The sequence below is a fragment of the Apiospora hydei genome (assembly GCF_038363865.1).
Source record: "Apiospora hydei strain CBS 114990 chromosome Unknown utg000003l_segment0_segment0, whole genome shotgun sequence".
In the NCBI taxonomy this organism is placed as follows: domain Eukaryota; kingdom Fungi; phylum Ascomycota; class Sordariomycetes; order Amphisphaeriales; family Apiosporaceae; genus Apiospora; species Apiospora hydei.
Genome location: NW_027117362.1, coordinates 289635 through 307106, shown reverse-complemented (window position 1 = coordinate 307106; position 17472 = coordinate 289635). Strand labels below are relative to the sequence as shown.

Here is a 17472-nt window from a genome sequence, read left to right as displayed (position 1 = left end):
GTCGTGGTCGAGACCAGGGCCAGGGCCCTTGCTACTTCTCTTGGCAACTAATCCTATGGTCTCTCCCCCATCTGATTTCTGTCATCAGCCGCAATCGCATGCTGCTGACAAGACACTTGAAAGCCTCCCACGCGCCCACGCTTCCCACGGTGTGAGACTGCCAAGAACTATACAAAGGCAGTGCCGTGCGGGCATGCGGCGCTGTCCTATTCGTAAACTCCCATACACCGAACCCTGCCACAGCTAAGTAGCCAATCAGGAATGACAATTGGCCATCTTGGCCATCAAGACGAATTATGTCATGAGCACTAGAGTCTAAAGAATTCTGCTGCCTGACTATAATAAGATCTCTAATTCCCGCGTCGGGGACCCAATCTTATTCATCCCATTATTCTATCTGTCTATCTGCTTACTTGGTTTCGCGCCCGCCCGGAAGATTCACCCCTGCATCATTCTAGACCCTGCCTGAAGAAGCCGCTATCTATCTATCCCCTGCATGGTCCCATCGGCTCATTGTTGGTCTCGGCCTGGGCTCGAAATAACGAGTCGGACACCATATTGCACGTACGTTAACTTGTTGCCTGAATCCATCCCTTTTTGGCGCATGACATAGTCCATGGATCTCACAAGAATGGAAAGTTCGAAGAATGTATTCCGATATATCATGGATTATGTAACAACTTAACTAAAATGACCTAGGACGTAGTGGCTTCGAGGCGCAAAACGCTTCAAATAAACAAATAAACAAAACTAACATGACTAACCTAGCCTATCAGCGAAGAGGACGTGTTCTTATTCCTGGAGGAGTTCCCACGAGCGGTTAGAAATTATCAGACGTTCTCAGAATCTTTGTGGCTTCAGAGGCTACCGGGGCCACCGCCCCAAGGTCTCACGAGACAGACTCACCCCATGATGACTAGATCCCATGCCAAAGCCACCACAATGGCGGCGGCAGTGACCGACTCCAATAGCGCGAGGCTCAGATGCCCGATTTGAGCGACGCCCGCGCTGGTGCTCCTCGTCCCATTCTTACATCCTGTCACAGGCGTTTCCTCGTTGTTGTAGTGCTTGGCGCTGAGGACGGGGATGGTGATGAGGGCGCCCAGGACGCCGGCGAGGGCGAAGACGAGGAAGAGGGAAAATGCAAGGGGGGCAATCGTTTCGGGGAACTTCAACAAGTCGCGGCAGCGGGTGAGGATACTTGAGAACCACATCTTGACTGTGTTGCTTCGTTCGCGAGGAATATATGAGATGGGATGGGATCGGTTCTGTTGGGAAACGTATGTAATGAGCACCCGCTGGCGAGATAGGAGAGCCTTGTAGTTGTGCAAGAGTAGTCAGCAAATACCTTCTAGGAGAGAACGCGACCTGAAATACTTAGATGCCGGCAGGGATGAGGAGAAAGCGATCGTAACATTCTCCTTTGATCTGTTCATGTGACCAGCACCAATACTTTGTTTTCCAATGAACCGCAACCCTTTGAAAGCGACAATATGCTTTGTTCCTCAAAGCCATTGTGTCGCAAGATGGCGCACCTGCCGACAAGGCTCACCAAGAATAGACGGTGGTGCAAACTGTGGCTTTCTTCCTGGATGGCGTAGATTTAACTTACCAAAAGCATGTGGGTGGAAAGGACGCGAATGAGATGCCAGCAAACCTGTAGGTTGGTAGCCAGTCAGCAACACATTTACCCAGTCAAGAACATGAATGACTTTGAGGCTGGACCTGCGTAGCTGTTGATCTTGGTGGAAGAAGGTCTGTTACTCAGTTGACCTTCTGAATGAGCTGTCGACTCACAGCCAAGCTCCGACTCTTTCTGGGATTTACAGCACGCAAGGCCAAAATGTTTCTGGATTACCCAGTCTGCCAGATGTGACGCGAGGTAGAAGCAATTCCTCCATTCCAAGGAACTGGACAGTTGTAACGATCGTTTTCTTCATATATATTAACTGTCGCGTTCCCGGCCGATAAGAATATCTCCCTGATTTATGTGATGACTGACCCAATAGAGCATGCTTGAGAGCGTCCTACCTGCCGGAGTAAGTGTATGAGATCAACCCCTATTGATATTACCATCTATAGATACGAGAACTATGTTGTCGCCGACAGCTCCTTGCTCCTTCCACCCCTTCGCCGACCTCCCCCTGAACTCCGCCTTGATATCTGGCACCTCGCCGCCGACCAATCTGGCAGCACAGGTCCCCAAGTCCTGCCCCTGGTGCTCGTGCACGAACCGTACTGGGAGACCCTGCGCTCCTACATCCACATCCCGCGCTGCTAGCAGGCCCTGTACCTGCAGCCCCGACAGCGCGCCCGCTTGGCGCTGCTGCACAGTTGCCGCGAGGCGCGGGCCGAGCTGCTCCAAGCGTCGTCCTCGTCGTCGACACCCTCTTCCACGTCCACGTCTACATCCCTATCTTCCCCTTCTTCGACAAGGAGCCCCTCCCCTTCTCTGACAACACCCCGACCTTCCTACAACATCGCCAACGCCTCCCAACTCGGCCTCTGCGACCTCGCACACCGATACGCCCTCCCCGTACCACGACATCCCCTCCTCCCTCTCCTCCACCGCGAACCCCCTCATCGAGCACCTCTACCCCCGCTCGACACCACCCGCGACCTCGCCATCAACCGGAGCCGCGACATCCTCCTCGACCTCGAGGCCGGCGCGGCCGTCTGGCGGTGACGGGACCCGCACGGCCTGCCGAAGCTGCTGGGCCGCGCCGCGTATGTGTTTGTGGTTCACGATCATCTGCGCGGCGGCGTGACGGGGCCGCATCCTGGATGGATGCACCGGGTCGTGAGGCATTTTGGGCCGCGGCTGCGGGGGCTGTGGTTCATGGAGCGGCTGGTTTGGAGGGAGGTGGAGCGGGCTTTGCTGCGTATACCATGGCGGAACAGAGACAAACACGGCGGTGGTGGCGGCCGTGACGGGGGCGAGGCGTCGGCCTTGGAAGGGATTGATCCCTGGGACATCTTGGTCGGGGAGGACAGGGAGGTCTCTCGGGATCTGGTGGCGAGCGGACAGGTCCGCATGAGCGACCTGCCGATTTAGCTGGGGTTGACTACACAAGCCGTCGACGGCTGGTCCACTCCAGTGAGAGTTGGCACGATAACCGGGGCCGTATAAGTAGGTACCTATATTGAAAACCTTTTAAACTCGTTATATAGTGATTTTTCTTGTTTCTTATACTTATAATATTCGGATAGTTTAAGCCTCACCGGCTTTATATTTATTACGCCTCTCGTATTTTAATTAATTATCTCTTATTTAATATCTTAAAAACTATATAATATTATCGTAATAAAATAAAGATAAAGGTTTACCTTTTAACGTAATTAACGCGCTACGTTAAATATTTCATTTATATATTTATTAATACCGTAGTATTATTTTTTTATATTATTCCCCTTTTTTTAATTAGTATTTTATATATTATTTAACACTTTCTATTAACGTACTCTATAAGCGAATTAAATACTTTCTAAAACTTTATACCACGAAATAAATATTAACTCTATTATAACGTATATAATTTATTGAAACTAATCGGAATTTTTATTTTTAAATACTTTTATATTATTTTGACAAGTTCGCGCATTATGGCCTGGCTCTCTGTAAATCCTACAGCGGCGTCGGCGCGTCTCGGCCCTCTTAGCACGACCACTGCTCCGGCGCGATTCGTCCTGTAACTGCCTATCGATATCCCTTTAAAACTGTAGGTCTTCTCCAGCTTATATACGAAGTGATCCTCTATCCTGTAGCCGTTTAAGCATTTTATTTACCTTTCGAAGTGAACGTTTTTACCCTTTAAAAAAGCGAGCCGGTATATAACCTGCGTTATACTTTTCGTAATTTAGTTAAGCTTAATAAAAATTAATATAGAAGAGTTACTTTAATGTCACGCGATTTAATTTTTTACGTATTTAATTTATAATTAGGTTTTTATTAAATTATTTAACGTCTTAGATTTTTAAGGTATAAATAAACTAGAAAAGGTCGCCGGAGGCGTCGGCGTACGTAGCTTTATATTTAATTATAAAATAATAAATTCCGAGTCGTACGGTATAAATCCTGCCCCTCGAAAACCTCCCTAGATATTAAAAACGGTAAAAGTCGCCTGGAACGCTTTTAAGAACGCTGGTAAAAAGTCCTCCTTAGAGATGTGAGTAATATGCGCCCGTATAAGACCCTCTATTTCTTTCCCGTACGCCCTTTTTAATGTACGAAAACAGCCGACGTTAAGAGGCTAAAGCTTATACGATAAATAAATAGGTATATAGAGTATAATAATCGAGTTTTTTTTATAATAAAGCTTAAAAGCTGTTAAATAGTAACTTTTATAGCCGTTAAAAACTAATAAGCGATAAACACCTTTCGTACGAGACTTAGTGTGCTCATCGAAGTGTTAAATCCAGTCCTCGCCTTTTTTATTCGTGGTCTAGCCATTTTTAGTAACTGCGATTACCTAATCTTTCGGTAATGGGCTGTTTTCGTACCAGGAGGAGAGGTGGGTTTTCCCGGTAAAGATAATGTACGGAGGGATGGCGTAGCCGTACGATCCGACGCCCTGAATAACGGTAACCTATTCCCGATTCCCTTATTAAACTACTTTAGGCTTCCCGCGTCGATCAGAGGTTATTACGACTATTTCGGACGAGATTTAACCTATAAAAAACCCGGTTTTGTTGAAATTATAAATATCCCTTTTTTAAATTTTATACTTATAAATTATATTCCGTACGAAAATAAACTATACGTAATACGCGTCGGGATTTTCGTAAAGGACTTTTTAATAATTAATTTTTCGATTAAAATGCGTTTAAAGGTTTAATTATCGTCGTACGAAATTCGAAGCCTAATTAACGCCGACGCGTTGCGTGTTACGCGCGTCGAGTAATCGATTTACTATATTTTTTATACTATTTAATCGAGGAGGAAATAATTATAAATTTAGCTATATTATATATTAAATAATTAATTACTTTTTAAAATTAGTAAGCTTTCGAGAATTCGTAGAGATTTCGCGTTTTATAAAGCGACCGAGCCGTCGGTTACAAAAGGTTATATAAAAAACTTTAACGTGGTTTACCACTACGCGACGCATATCACTTAGCGACGCACCTTTTCCACTTTTCGACCTTTTTTATATAAATTAATTTAACCATAACGCTTAAAATTAATTAAAACTACTCGCTATCCGATTCTTCGCTTGATTTTATATCCTTTTTATATGTTCGCGTATTGTGACTTATCTCGCCGCAAACACCACAGCGCTTTCCACCGGTCGCCCTCCGCTTCGACGAACCCCCATTTTCACCTTTATCGGGCGCTGAACGCTTCCCTTTTACTTTTTCGTCCTATAGCTATTAAGATTCCTTAATAGTAAAGGCTCCTCTAAGCTGGACTCGCGATTTTTTAGCTCTCCGGCGCTTAAAAAGTGCCAAATTAGCCTCCTCCAGTATATGCATCCTATCGCGTATAAGGGTTATTTTATAAGCTATTTTAGTTATACTTTTCGCTATCTGGTTTACCGTATTTAAAATCGGCGTCGGAGAGCTTTTTTAATAGGTAAATACCTTTTTTTAATATAAGTAAAGTGTTTAGTTATTTATTAGGGGTTAAACAGCGTCTAAAGGTCGTAAATACTGGCCGTCCCCGGACGGGATAGGTTAAGTATAAACGTTCGGAGACGTATATCCAGCTTACTAATTACCTCGTCGGGATTATAAGGGACTAAACTAGAAGCGTTAAATCTAAATTTAATGTTATTTTCCATAAAAACAGCGAAATGCACGGCCTTAAAGGCGATAAAAAACTCGAGCTTCGTAATATAGTTTATCGAGGCCTTAATAAACAGCTCGATTTCCTTTAAATAAACACGCTTTAAAGCCGAATAAAGTGCTATATCGAATAACTAAAGCAGGTGAAATAAATAAAGAGGTATATTAAGTGTAATAATATTATTATTTTAGTAGTATACTTCGAATTCGGCCGAAATATAGCTTTCGTGGCTGTCGATAATTAAGAGGCGGTGGGAACCTTTCGTCTACGCTTTAGTATATTTATCGAAGTGCTTAATCTAGTCTAAGCCTATTTTATTATTAGTCCAGCCATTGAAAGTCGGTTTAATTACTCAGTCGCCCGGTAAATCGGTTTCGCAGGACCAGTTCGCGAGGTGATATTAATTTTAAACGATTAAGAACGGCGGAATGCATTAGCCTTGCGAATTAATGCATTTAATCGCCGTTACCCATTCCCGATTACTAGGCTGGACCGATTTCGTTTTTCTACGCCGCTCGGCGCGTATTACGACGAGTATTGACCCGATTATACTTATTATAAAGCCGGTCTCGTCGAAATTCTAGATATTTTCGTCGACGATCCCGTATTTCGCCTTTATATTCGCGACTAGCGTAAACTAACCGGAAATAACTTTAAAATCCTCGCAAAGAGCCTTTTAATAATCGTACCGACGATTTATTTTAATCTTTAAGTCCGGGTTACGGTCAATAAAGCGCCTAACCTAGTGTTTACCGACGCGGTCGCCGCCGCGCGACGCGGTAAAGAAATTAGCCATATCTTTTACACCAGCGAGATCGGGAGGCATCCTTCGGATATTTAAATTAATTATATGCTTACGAAATACCTCCTTTTTAATTAAATTTAGTTTACGTCGTTTCGGTCGGATTTCGCGTTTTAAAGTTCGGCCGTAGATTTAATAACGTAAAGTTAATTCGAGTATATTATAAGCTTTTACTACTACTCTTTAGCTTATTTAATTCGGTCCGTTTCGTGTCGCTTAAATTATTAAAACTATCCGATCTTTTTAAAATTAATTAAGCATTATAATTATAAAAGTATTACGCGTTAAAGTTTAATTATATTAAAATTAAATTTAAATACGTCGCTAAGTAATATACGTCGCGTAGTGATAAACCACGTTATACGTTTTAACTATTTTTCGAGTACTTAATCCTAAGTCGTTTTAAAGCGTTTAAAAGGTTAAAAGTATTTATTTCTTTTTTTAAGTACCGATTATAATGTATTATAGTAGAAATAAAGTATAATAGGAGACGGCTTGCCCGCCTTCGGAAATGGCGGCCCTCGCCTGCCATTTTGGGAACCTTCCACGTCGGGAAATTCTCGGCTGTGGAACCTCTTGCTGCTTTTCGCGCGCCCATAAATTGGCCCCATCCGCCATGTACCTTCCAAGTCGCCCATTGTACCTCTGGCTCTCTTTGTTCATTTTCAAAATCTATCAACACACTGCGCAATTCGGTCACGTGCCGCCATCCCAGACCTCGACCTATAACATCGCCCAACACTCGTCCATCAATGCGCTCCCATCATATTTGCAGTGTGCAAGCAGCCCATCGCTATTTTCTAACTATTTTCAACGCATGGGTTTGCTGGCTCCAGCAATTGCACTCTGGCTCACTTGTCGGCCGCTCCTCTCGGTACGTAAACCGTTATTTTCCCCATTGCTGCGCAACATAAAGTCTTACTGTGACCAGCTATTGCCCTGAGTGGCTGGCTGACCCCTGGCACCTACCGAGTCTGGTAATTTGAGGCTTCAAGTCATGCATGTCATGATCTGGCCGTGACTCGTGCCACATTACGACTGTCGACGACCAACACGGAGTGCACCCCCTGACCGACCACCTCCTCGTAACGCCCGAAGTCAGGGTTCTCATCAGGTACTCATCTACGTCGTGGCGAAGATTGGAACCAGCCGGGAGACGTCCAAAAGGTTCATCGGCTGTCCTGAAATCGCAGTATGCATGGCGCAATGAGGGAGTGGAGTGGAAGGCAGCCGTCGTCTAGCCGGGGCATATCCGTTGGGACGATTTCCTATCCTATTCTCAATATCGGCATGGATTCCCTGCGCTAGAGCTATACGACACATCAGCTGATGATCCCGACGGCGTCAATGCCAACGGAACTGCCTCTTTGGGGGACTTCGCGTCGATCCTGGCTCCTCGCCTACAAGAAAGGCTGTGACGTCGAGGAAGGGTTTGCATATACGAGGTGGCGTGCGTCTGGCAATGCCTTCATGTGGCAGGGTCTTGCTATGGTGTGACTTGGACTGCCTGGGACTTGCTCAGGACAGCCTATCGAAGGAAGCCAGCTCTGCCGAGGGTAAATGGGCTGGTAGGATCTACTGGGTACAACCTGGCATCCCTTCGCGTCATTCTCTTCGACCTTGGCAGAGGCAATATCACCTCGAGCGAGAATGAAGCCAGCGTCTTGAGGCAGCGGTCAGCCGGTCAGAGAAGACACCAATCCTTGACTCATTGTGGCATGCGTCTCGTATATCCCCCTCTATCCTGTCAGGGGTAGTGGTAATCTGGTGAACAAATGAGCGTTCTGCGCCAAGTGCCTGCCATTTGGACACGGTTATCCGCTAGTACAGCCTAGAGTCTGCAGCCATTACTACGATGGGCAGGCGGGATCGGCTCTGATTTGCGAAATTCCCGCATTGAGAAACCTCCCAGTCCTGAGCGGAGCTATTGGACTTGGCCGGACGTGACAAACGTCGCGGACAATCACTGGGACAGGCGTGGGTATTTACAGGACGAATCCTAACCACTGGCCTCGGCCTCCCCGATAGTCTCCTGGGAATTGGGATGGTTTAGTGGTGCATTGTTTGTTAGCGATGACGACCTCTTCAGCCCAAAGTTACCTCTTTGGGAAATTCTCGTCTCGGCCTTGCCGTCATACGCATCTGCATGCGACGAGCTGGTCCGTTAGGGCCATGTATGTACGGGGTAGAGTGCACCAGGCCACATATACGTGAGCCAAGGGCCCGACCGCCGTGGATAGAGTGCCTTAAACCTACTGCACCACTCGTGAGCGGGTTCCCCCTAAGATCCTGCTAAATGGGGTTCGCCTTAATATGGGCACTCGTCATACGCCTTAGGCCTATTACTCTTGTGGCAAGGCAGGTCTCATCGGCATGGCAGGCAACCCCTTTTTCGACTTGACTCAAGGCACAGGTCAACAGGCTATAGGAGCCCTGACGGGGCTTCCGATTCGTCCTGGCATCACTCTCCACCCCTTCCACCATGTCAGAGGCAGCGATGAGCCGGCTGGTGAGCCGGCGAGCGGATCAGTGCTTCTGCTTCGCGCTTGCTACTCTGACATGCCTGTCTGTTACAACAAATCCTAAACACCTGCTGCAACGGGCAGATGGGATCCGATCTTGGCTTGGAAAATTTCCGCATTGGGAAAGTTTCGGGTGTGAACAGGATCACGGACTCGACTCGATTAACGAAAGCCAGATATGGTATCCGTGCATCGGTCGCTTGTCGGTCTTGCTGTTATCCGCGCCTGCCTACGATACGCTGAACTACACTCCAAGGTTGCTATGTGCCCGAGGTGGAACATCAGGCCATTCATGCATGTGCCAAGTTTGGACCAGGTCTCAGCGTTGAGAGGGCAGGGGCAGACTGAATGGCGCGTGACCCCTTTCCGCGCCGCTAGAGGCCACCATATTGGCTTACCGAACCCCGGCGTTGCTTCCGGTTTTCTCTAGCCAGAACCCCCCGATAGGGGGTGAGTCCTAGCGTCGATCACCTTCGACTCGATTACTAGGCTCCTAGCCAGCTATTAGGTAGACAATGGTGGAGTGGAGCACTTCTGTGCAAATGGTGGTTCTCTTCGCTGCCAACAGTGCGACGTAGGTGGTTTCCGGACTTGGCATAAGGTAGGATTTGGGGTGCTGCGGGTTGGACAAATATGGTGGCGGTGACAAGTACGGGCGTTTTAGCACGAGGGGGTGTACTCAAGATTGGACTTGAGCTACAGGTGCAACTTGAACTGGAGTGGCCGAGTCATAGATCTGACGCCTACATAAAGCCCGCGGTTCGCTGACGATACGATGTTAATACCATCATTGCCCTTTCCTTCTTCAGCTATCACTTTCAAAATGCCTCCAGCAAAGTTTCAACAAACGGACAGCATCGATTCCATAAAGAAGCGCTACGAGGACAAAGAAGAAAGACGGGTACAGAGGGCACTTGAACGCCAGCGACGCGAACAGCTTCCAGAGTTATGTAATAGCGTCGGCATAGATGGTTCATGTGCTGGCTTTGGAGTCCTTCTCGAAGAAGTTGGGCAGCAAAGCCAAGGATGTGAGCCAATGACCTACAGCTTGGAGACACCGGTATCGGAACTTGAGATTGGCGACAGCATAGATTCAATGGGTCAGCAGCTCTACCCCTAACTTGAGACCAAGGGCACAGAGTCTAGCCCTTTCTACACCAGCCGGGCCAGTTTGGAACCTCTATCTACATATGTTTCCCCTAGAGAGTTGATACCTTTAGAATCTCAGCCGCCGGTCTATAACTTGGCGACAGCTTCTATGGTACGGTTAAGTCCAATAAATGAGGATGGTACAAGCTGCAGTAACACGGGTAAGTACGAGAGATGCGAATAAGGAGCTCTTTACTAATATTGAGAGCGTGAAGCAGAAGTCGAAGACGATCAGAGTGCCGGGAATTGCACCGATAGCGACAGAGAAATACCAGTTCCGCGCCCAGAAAACACCGCCGACGATAGCGCGGACAGTAATGTGGCGTCTATCCTCTCCAAACCCGATAGCACGGCCTCTGCAGTCCTTACTGCTGTTGTCGAGGAGCCAGTCGCTGCCATCCTCAGCGCAGATACCAACCAGGCAGGTAACCTTGATCGCTCATGCCCAGCTTCAGGCCCGAAGGACACACTGGCGCATGCTAGTCAGACGACAGCTGGTCGGGGAAAGCGCAGTCGCGAAGGAGTCGAGGGTGCCAACGGGACCGATGGACCCCGGCCTGCGAAACGGACCAGGCAAGAAGACACCACAACAAGGACTTTACGTTCGTTACCATCTCGTGCTCGATCAGTACCGCGCAATGGCCGATCACCGGGTCCGCGCCAGACACAATCCACTCGGGCTTCCAAACTTCGTCGGGTAGCACCAAGCAGCCCGAAACCCTTCACATCCCACTCGAATCGCCTGTCGCATAAAGGGAATCACCTTGGGCGGAACTCGATTCCACTTCTTAACCCCCTTAACCCCTTACCAGTTCCCAAACTCGGTCTTCGATCTCGCCCGAGTCAACGGTCGCTCCGAACTCTACCCTCAACGGACGGAATGTCCAAGATATTAAAAGCCTTGCCGCAGGCTCAAACCACCATCCTCCACTACGGAAGCTTAGCCACTCGGCAGGCATGTCGACAACGATATGTCACGCTTATGGCCTTAATCCAGAATATCTCCTTCAGCTAACGAACGGCGTGGAAAAATTACTCACCACTCGAACCACCTTATCGGACGGCGAAACAACCAAGGTACTGCTCCAGCTCTTTATCGGATCTATTCGAAATTTGGTCTATGACTCCTGTCAAGGAAGGGCTACTGTACAAGGCAGTGTACAGGGCAGTGCCTCAGTCAAATTAGACTACACCCACAACAAGGGTACCACTATCCAGCCAAGGGGTAAAAGGGAAACTTTATCAAATAATGAAAATACTAACAGTGCGAATAATAGTAACAGTCAAAGTAATGGTGACGAGTCGAACGCCACGGGCTGTTCTATTCTAGAGGAAAACCAACAAGCCAAGCGCCGCCGATAGTCCGATTTAGAAGAGTACCGGCTAAATGCGTAGGTAAAGAAGGGCAAAGACTAGCATTGGATTGCCGAGAAGCTACACCGAAGCGAGGCGGCGGTGTCACAACATTAGACAATTATGTCGCAGAAAACCGGCAGGGGCAAGAAGACTTAGTCGGGTTGATGTTTTACTACAAGTTTTGCTATGTAATAGTTTGGGCTGATCTGTTACAACGCTATAATGAATAGTAATTAGGTGTTGGTTATGATGCACCACTTAGCACTGGGCGCGCACATGCAGCCTTGGCTAGCCTCGTTATCCTGTCCCGACCATTCCTTGCGAGTTCAAAAAAGCAGATCCTGGGGCTTGGATAGTTTGGCAAAATGATAACAATACGGCCTTCCAACTTCTGACGGTCGATGCCCTGGGGTTCGAGGGAGTGACAATTGCTGCAGACGCCGCCGTGGAAGCCGTCGATGGGTATGGCGGGGTGTCGCTAGGGCCGGAGCTAGCGTCCCTCGAGGCGGGGCGGCAGCGATCGCAGCGAGAGCGCATCCAGTCGGAGCTGATCTGGTACGCCAGCAGAAGGAAGCCCTGCATCCGCTGGTCGCTTTGCAAAATCTAGTTGCGAATGCCTTTGAGGTCTCGGAAATGGGCAAGGAACGCGACGCTGATTGCCGGGGCGCTGGGGCGCTGGGGCGCAGGCCGGTGAGGATGAGATGCCTCTCCAGCTCGCGGATAGACGGCTGCGAGCGGTTAGTGTGAGACAAAATGATATCTGGGCGGCGGCCGGGACGGGGAGGGGTGGACGTACCTCTTGGTGGAAGCGCTCGCGGATCGCGGTCAGGATCGAGCCGGCCTATGAACTCCCATGGAGAGTCACAGCCGTGAAGGCCCTTGATCATATTATCAAGATAAAGACGGTAAAGGCCGTCGTCAGCGCACATGCACAGCATCGTCACGCAATATTTATCCGACTCACTAATAATGCAGTTCGCTATAATCAATAGACAACCACTAAGTTATAAGTATAATGAAGGAGTATTGAGGCGGTATATAGTCTGTGGTATCGCCGAGTTCCAAGGTAAGCTTCGTCGATTGATTGAAGCTATTGCTGATAGTTTACGATAGTTTACACTACTTAACGTACAATTCAGACGTGATCCCTAATACAAAAGCGAATATATCGAGCAAAAATCCATATCGTTACCCCTTTCCACCAATACTCTATTAACCACTGTTCGGCAAAACCTAATATCTAGTTCTTGCTACAAGACAGCGTTTTGCGCGTCCTCTTGCGGTCGCCAATTACCTCCTCTACTCTGGCACCAGTAGCCTTGAGAACGTAGGCTTCGATCGGCATCGTCTGGGCTGGGCGGTTCACCCGGCCGATCGCTTGGTCCTCGTCTCTCTGCATAAGGGTGAGGTCAACAAAAATTACGTAAGAGCCTCGAGTCATATCGATGCCACTCCCGCCAAGCCGGGGAGTACAGATGTGTATCACTGGCCTTTCGTTATCCCACGCGCGGAAAGCATCGATCATTTCTAAGCGGTCAGCGTGCGTCACTTGACGATGTACCAGGTTCAGATCGAACTGGTGGGACCGACGGCGCAACAGGTACAAATACACGAGGAATGTATTGGCCGGGACCTCGGCGAATATCAATATATTCTTAGGCACGGCGCGAGCCTTCTGTGGATGCTCTCGGCGGTCCTCGAGGACGTGATCGAGGATGGCATCTAGTTCTTTTATTTTCGTCGAATTGCCGGCGATGTCAAGGATGTGCTTGTAAAAGGGAGAACGTTTCGCTGCCTCGGGGTTCGACGACCGCACAACGAGCATATGTTCGTCCACAGCCTCGGGTCTGACAGGTGGAAGGTCGGGCAGGCGCCCTTCGTCGTACAGCCGTAGCAGTGAAGGAAACACGGCATAAATCCGTTGGTCCCGTAGCCGGGTAAGGCTTGACCGGAGAACTCCTTCACGGGTGGGTTTGTCTTGGGGCCGAGAGCCTTGATCGCGCCACACTCTTATCCTAGCCCCGAGCGTCTCCTCGACGTACTGCTCAAACTCCGCCTCTAACGGTCGGAAGAGAGTGAGGAAGCTCGGGTCTACCGGGCAGTCTTTCGTAATGGGTACCACCCGCTGTAGTTTGCACACCGGCTTGTCTAGGAATGTGCTGTCCAAACGGCGCCGCATTAGGAATGTGCTGTAAATTGGCGCTTGTTGATTATGGTAATGTTTACGTTTTGCGAGGTACTCCTGTCGCGCCTCCGTGTCTGCGCCAGGTGCCATGAGTACGTATGCTGCCTTATGAAGTTTATGGAGCCCTTCAAGCTGGCGAACCGTAGCCTGGTACTGGTTCATCCCGGGCCACGTCTTCAATGCAACATCTTCTAGGTAATGCACTTGCGCCGCCAGATCCATGGGACCTCTCTCATTAGGGGTCCCGGACATCCCTAGCCAAAAAGGCGCATGACCATGCTTCCAAATACTTCGAATAACCTCGATAAGCTTAGGAGGCGCCGACTTCTGCCCCTTGTATTCGTGAACCTCGTCCGCCACGACGAATCCGAGGCAGATCTGAAATACCGAAGCAATAAACTCTTGGGATCTTGGCCGTCTGATCTCAAACTCGAAGAAGTTGAACAATCCTGCCGGGTAGCTACTGTTCACGACAACGATCTGACGCGCTTGTCCCTTGCAAGGCGAAATGCGCAGGTCTGGAGCGGTCCATTTCCTCTGCCCCTGTACCGCACGTTGCTTTTGGTTTTCGGGTTGGTGTCCTTCCATGTCTGCCTGTAGGATGCTTGATTCGGTCTTGGTTAGACGGTAGGTCTCGAGCTTTGCCGAAGATTTGGATTGCGGGAGAGTCACGTGGAGTCGAAACTCGCCCTCTCCGGTCAGATCTCCTAGGGTCTGTTCCAGCTTATCAACCCAGTCTTGGACAATAGACTTGGGGGTGAAAATGGCCTGTGGGCCCACGCTGACGTAGTCAAGGGCCAGTTGTCTAGTCTCCCCCCTCTCTCACACGGGCACCTGATCCCATAGGCGTAAGGATCCGAGCATGGCCGTGTACCGTCCTGGCTCGCGTGACGCTTGGGATGAGTCTTAAAATCTTCCATGGCATCAAGCAGCCGAGATCGGGTCACGATTAGCCCAATGGCGACGAAGGACTTGCCCAAGCCCATCTCATCTGCCAGGACGGCACCGGCTACTTGTCGCAACGGCTGCGTTAGAATCCAATACACCGCGTATAGCTGGTAGGGATGCAGTGATAATCTGGTACCACGGAAGTGATATCTGTGTCCTTCCGCAATGCCAGTGTTTCCGATCTCGTGCCTAAAGAGACGACAGCAGCGCCCCCAGGAGCTCTGGTCGACCTGGTCTATCGCGGCGTGCATAGTGTGGACGTCTTCATCCTCAATCTCTTCCCGTTCATGCTGCTGCTCTTCACCTGGCTGTACTGCATCATCTCCGGTCAGGTCAATAACGCACGAAGCCGAACCGGAACCCGACCCTGCGAGAGGAGGCGGCGATTCGCCAGTCTCGCCATCATGATGTTCCGGTTCCGAGTTCTCGGTTAGGTCGATAACACACAGGGCAGAGCCTTTCTTCGAGCTAGGGCCGGCGGAGGCTTTATCGGACTCACTGTTTAAGTCTTCCTCACTATCGATATCCTCTTGGACATCCTCGAAACTGAACCCCGAGTCGCTATCCAGATCCTCGCTGTCGACATTACGCTGGGCTGGCCGTGAAGCCTTGGGCTTGCGGCGCCGACTTAGCGATGGGCGCTCGGGCGGACTGACCTGGACGGCTAGGCGCATCTTCCAAAGGAGGAAGGCCCGATCTTCTGCCGAAGGCTTGATAGCGGCGGCAGCCTCGACCAGTTCGACGGCCGTGCGCCATTCGTTGGGAGGAGAAAGAAGCTGGTGGCGCAGGCGGTCAATTCGTTGATTAAGCTCTGCCAGCCGTTGTTTGAGATTGCGGGTGGTCTCGGCGCTGGTACGAGTATGCAGTTCCTCCCAGATGCGAGGCGCGTCGTATGCCAGTTGCCGGGCCTTGCGCCGAGCCCAGTCGTTTCCGAACCGCTCTACCGCCTGGGAAAGCTCATCTCGCGCCTGGTCGGTAGTGAGATACTGTCGAACACCGTCGTGCTGGCTTTGCGCCCCATCGTTAACCATGTCCTCTTGCAACTCGGCCCACGTCTCCGAGTCATATTCGTCATCGGATTCGCCAGGTGGAGGGAGGACTGGATCGTGCAGCGGGTGGTTTGGTGGTGCTAGCTGGTCGGGTTTGAGCTTGGATCGGCGAGGTTCGCCTGCGGTGGACAAGAAAGATCGTGTGAGAAGGCGGCTGGCTTGACGCTGATGCCCCCTGTAGCTGGGCCCGTAGGTTCGGATATTGATGCGGCGATCACCACCGTCGGCAGCGGGATCTGAGTCGGGACCCAAAATGTCGATGGCTTGCAGGCCGTCCTTTTTAAACCACAGGCCAGAAGGCGTAGATTGGGGAAGTAGGGGGTCGGCTAGCTGGGAGGAGACGGTCGTAGGCTGAATTCGGCGCCGCTTCGTACCGGGAGTTAGGGGGAAGTCTTGATTGCGCTTGGGTCTCGTGGCAAGCTGTTGGGAGGATTCCGCATGCGAGGCACGCAGCTTGTCGAGAAAATCGAGCAGAATCAATTTCGAAGGGAACTGCTAGATCCCAAGAGTCTCGAAGAGCATGTTCTGTCGTTGCTGGTCCGTGACTGGAAGGAGAGAGAGGCCAGTAATTTCATGCCGGCAAATGGCGTTCTCGACGTCGTCCGGCATTTCGGGCCACACTTCGCGAAACGCCGCCACGACGTGGTCGGGGCCCCATAGTGCCGGGTCGTTCATGGATGCGTATATCGACTGCGAGGCCGGCGCAGCAGACTAGGTGCGGATGAATAGCAGGCAGGATGGAAGATAGTGTTGCCGGACGCGTTTGCAGATAAAAAGAAGTTGGACAATCGGAAGACAGACCGCCAAAATGAAGTCGAACGTTGCGCAATGCAAACGATGGCAGTCTCGAGCTGGTAACGAAGTTAGAGTGAACGAGTGGTGAGGTAGGCTACCTTAGTAGGTAAAAATGTTGCGAAAACAATCAGGCCAAGGCAACAACAATATTATTTAAGGTTGAAAAAAAAAAGAAAAAACACTTACAGTACCGCTCACATTGCACTCACCTATTGTCAGAAGTACATAATAATGGAAGGGTTGTTAGTTAAAGGGATATTGTTGGAGGGGCAGCTGTTAGAGGGGTAGCTGTTGCTAGCTCGGTTACGGATAGCGGGGTTGTAGGTACCGAAACACCCCGGGCGCAAGGTGGCCCCACAAGATCCACCGATACAACAACCAATCTCGAATTATTACCGCTCCGTTTTACAAACTTCGGCGGCTTTCTAGTCAGCAATCGGTACTGCTTCTCCAGGCTGTGAACGCGCCGGCCGTGGTCTTCATTCTGTTCTTCGAGGTCTTATAATTATTTCCATCTTTCACCTTCTGGTGAATCTGGCTCTTCCGCCAGCTGAGAGATACGAGCTGGCCTTGACGATCGTGTTGTGGAGGGGGTTTCTGGAGCCCTTTCTTCGCTAGCTTGTCGGCTATCTCCTTGTCCCAGATCCCAGAGTGCGCAGGACACCAATGGAGTTGGACAGGATGCTGGAGGGTTTCCGCCAGGTTGTCAGCTCCCTGGCCAGGTAGCTAGTTCTTTGCGTCTAACGGAGCGCGATCTGGCTGTCGGTAAAGATGTAGCAGGGGGCGTTCCAAGATCGGGCAATTTACAGGGCTTTCTTCGACGATTAGAAGGCCTGAGCCTAGGTTCCACAAGTAGCATTTGGCTGCTCTCGTGTACGGAG

General features: G+C 49.9%; 5 protein-coding genes across 5 annotated transcripts; 2 read left to right on the top strand and 3 right to left on the bottom strand.

Moving 5' to 3' along the window:
- Positions 1-902: 902 nt before the first annotated feature.
- Positions 903-1214, bottom strand: PG997_001871 (uncharacterized protein; the record flags this gene model as incomplete). Its single annotated transcript, XM_066806186.1, has 1 exon — positions 903-1214. The coding sequence occupies one exon, from the start codon at positions 1212-1214 to the stop codon at positions 903-905; it is 312 nt and encodes a 103-aa protein (XP_066673482.1).
- Positions 1215-2593: 1379 nt separating this feature from the next.
- PG997_001870 (uncharacterized protein) lies at positions 2594-2809 on the bottom strand (the record flags this gene model as incomplete). The annotated part of the gene is made up of 1 exon (XM_066806185.1): positions 2594-2809. One exon carries the CDS (start codon positions 2807-2809, stop codon positions 2594-2596), a length of 216 nt encoding a protein of 71 aa, XP_066673481.1.
- Positions 2789-3055, top strand: PG997_001869 (uncharacterized protein; the record flags this gene model as incomplete). The annotated part of the gene is made up of 1 exon (XM_066806184.1): positions 2789-3055. The coding sequence occupies one exon, from the start codon at positions 2789-2791 to the stop codon at positions 3053-3055; it is 267 nt and encodes an 88-aa protein (XP_066673480.1).
- A 6877-nt stretch (positions 3056-9932) lies between these two features.
- Positions 9933-11273, top strand: PG997_001868 (uncharacterized protein; the record flags this gene model as incomplete). Its single annotated transcript, XM_066806183.1, has 3 exons — positions 9933-10209; positions 10412-10419; positions 10467-11273. The coding sequence occupies 3 exons, from the start codon at positions 9933-9935 to the stop codon at positions 11271-11273; spliced, it is 1092 nt and encodes a 363-aa protein (XP_066673479.1).
- Positions 11274-12854: 1581 nt separating this feature from the next.
- Positions 12855-16471, bottom strand: PG997_001867 (P-loop containing nucleoside triphosphate hydrolase protein; the record flags this gene model as incomplete). The annotated part of the gene is made up of 3 exons (XM_066806182.1): positions 12855-14620; positions 14692-16216; positions 16343-16471. 3 exons carry the CDS (start codon positions 16469-16471, stop codon positions 12855-12857), a joined length of 3420 nt encoding a protein of 1139 aa, XP_066673478.1.
- Positions 16472-17472: the final 1001 nt, after the last annotated feature.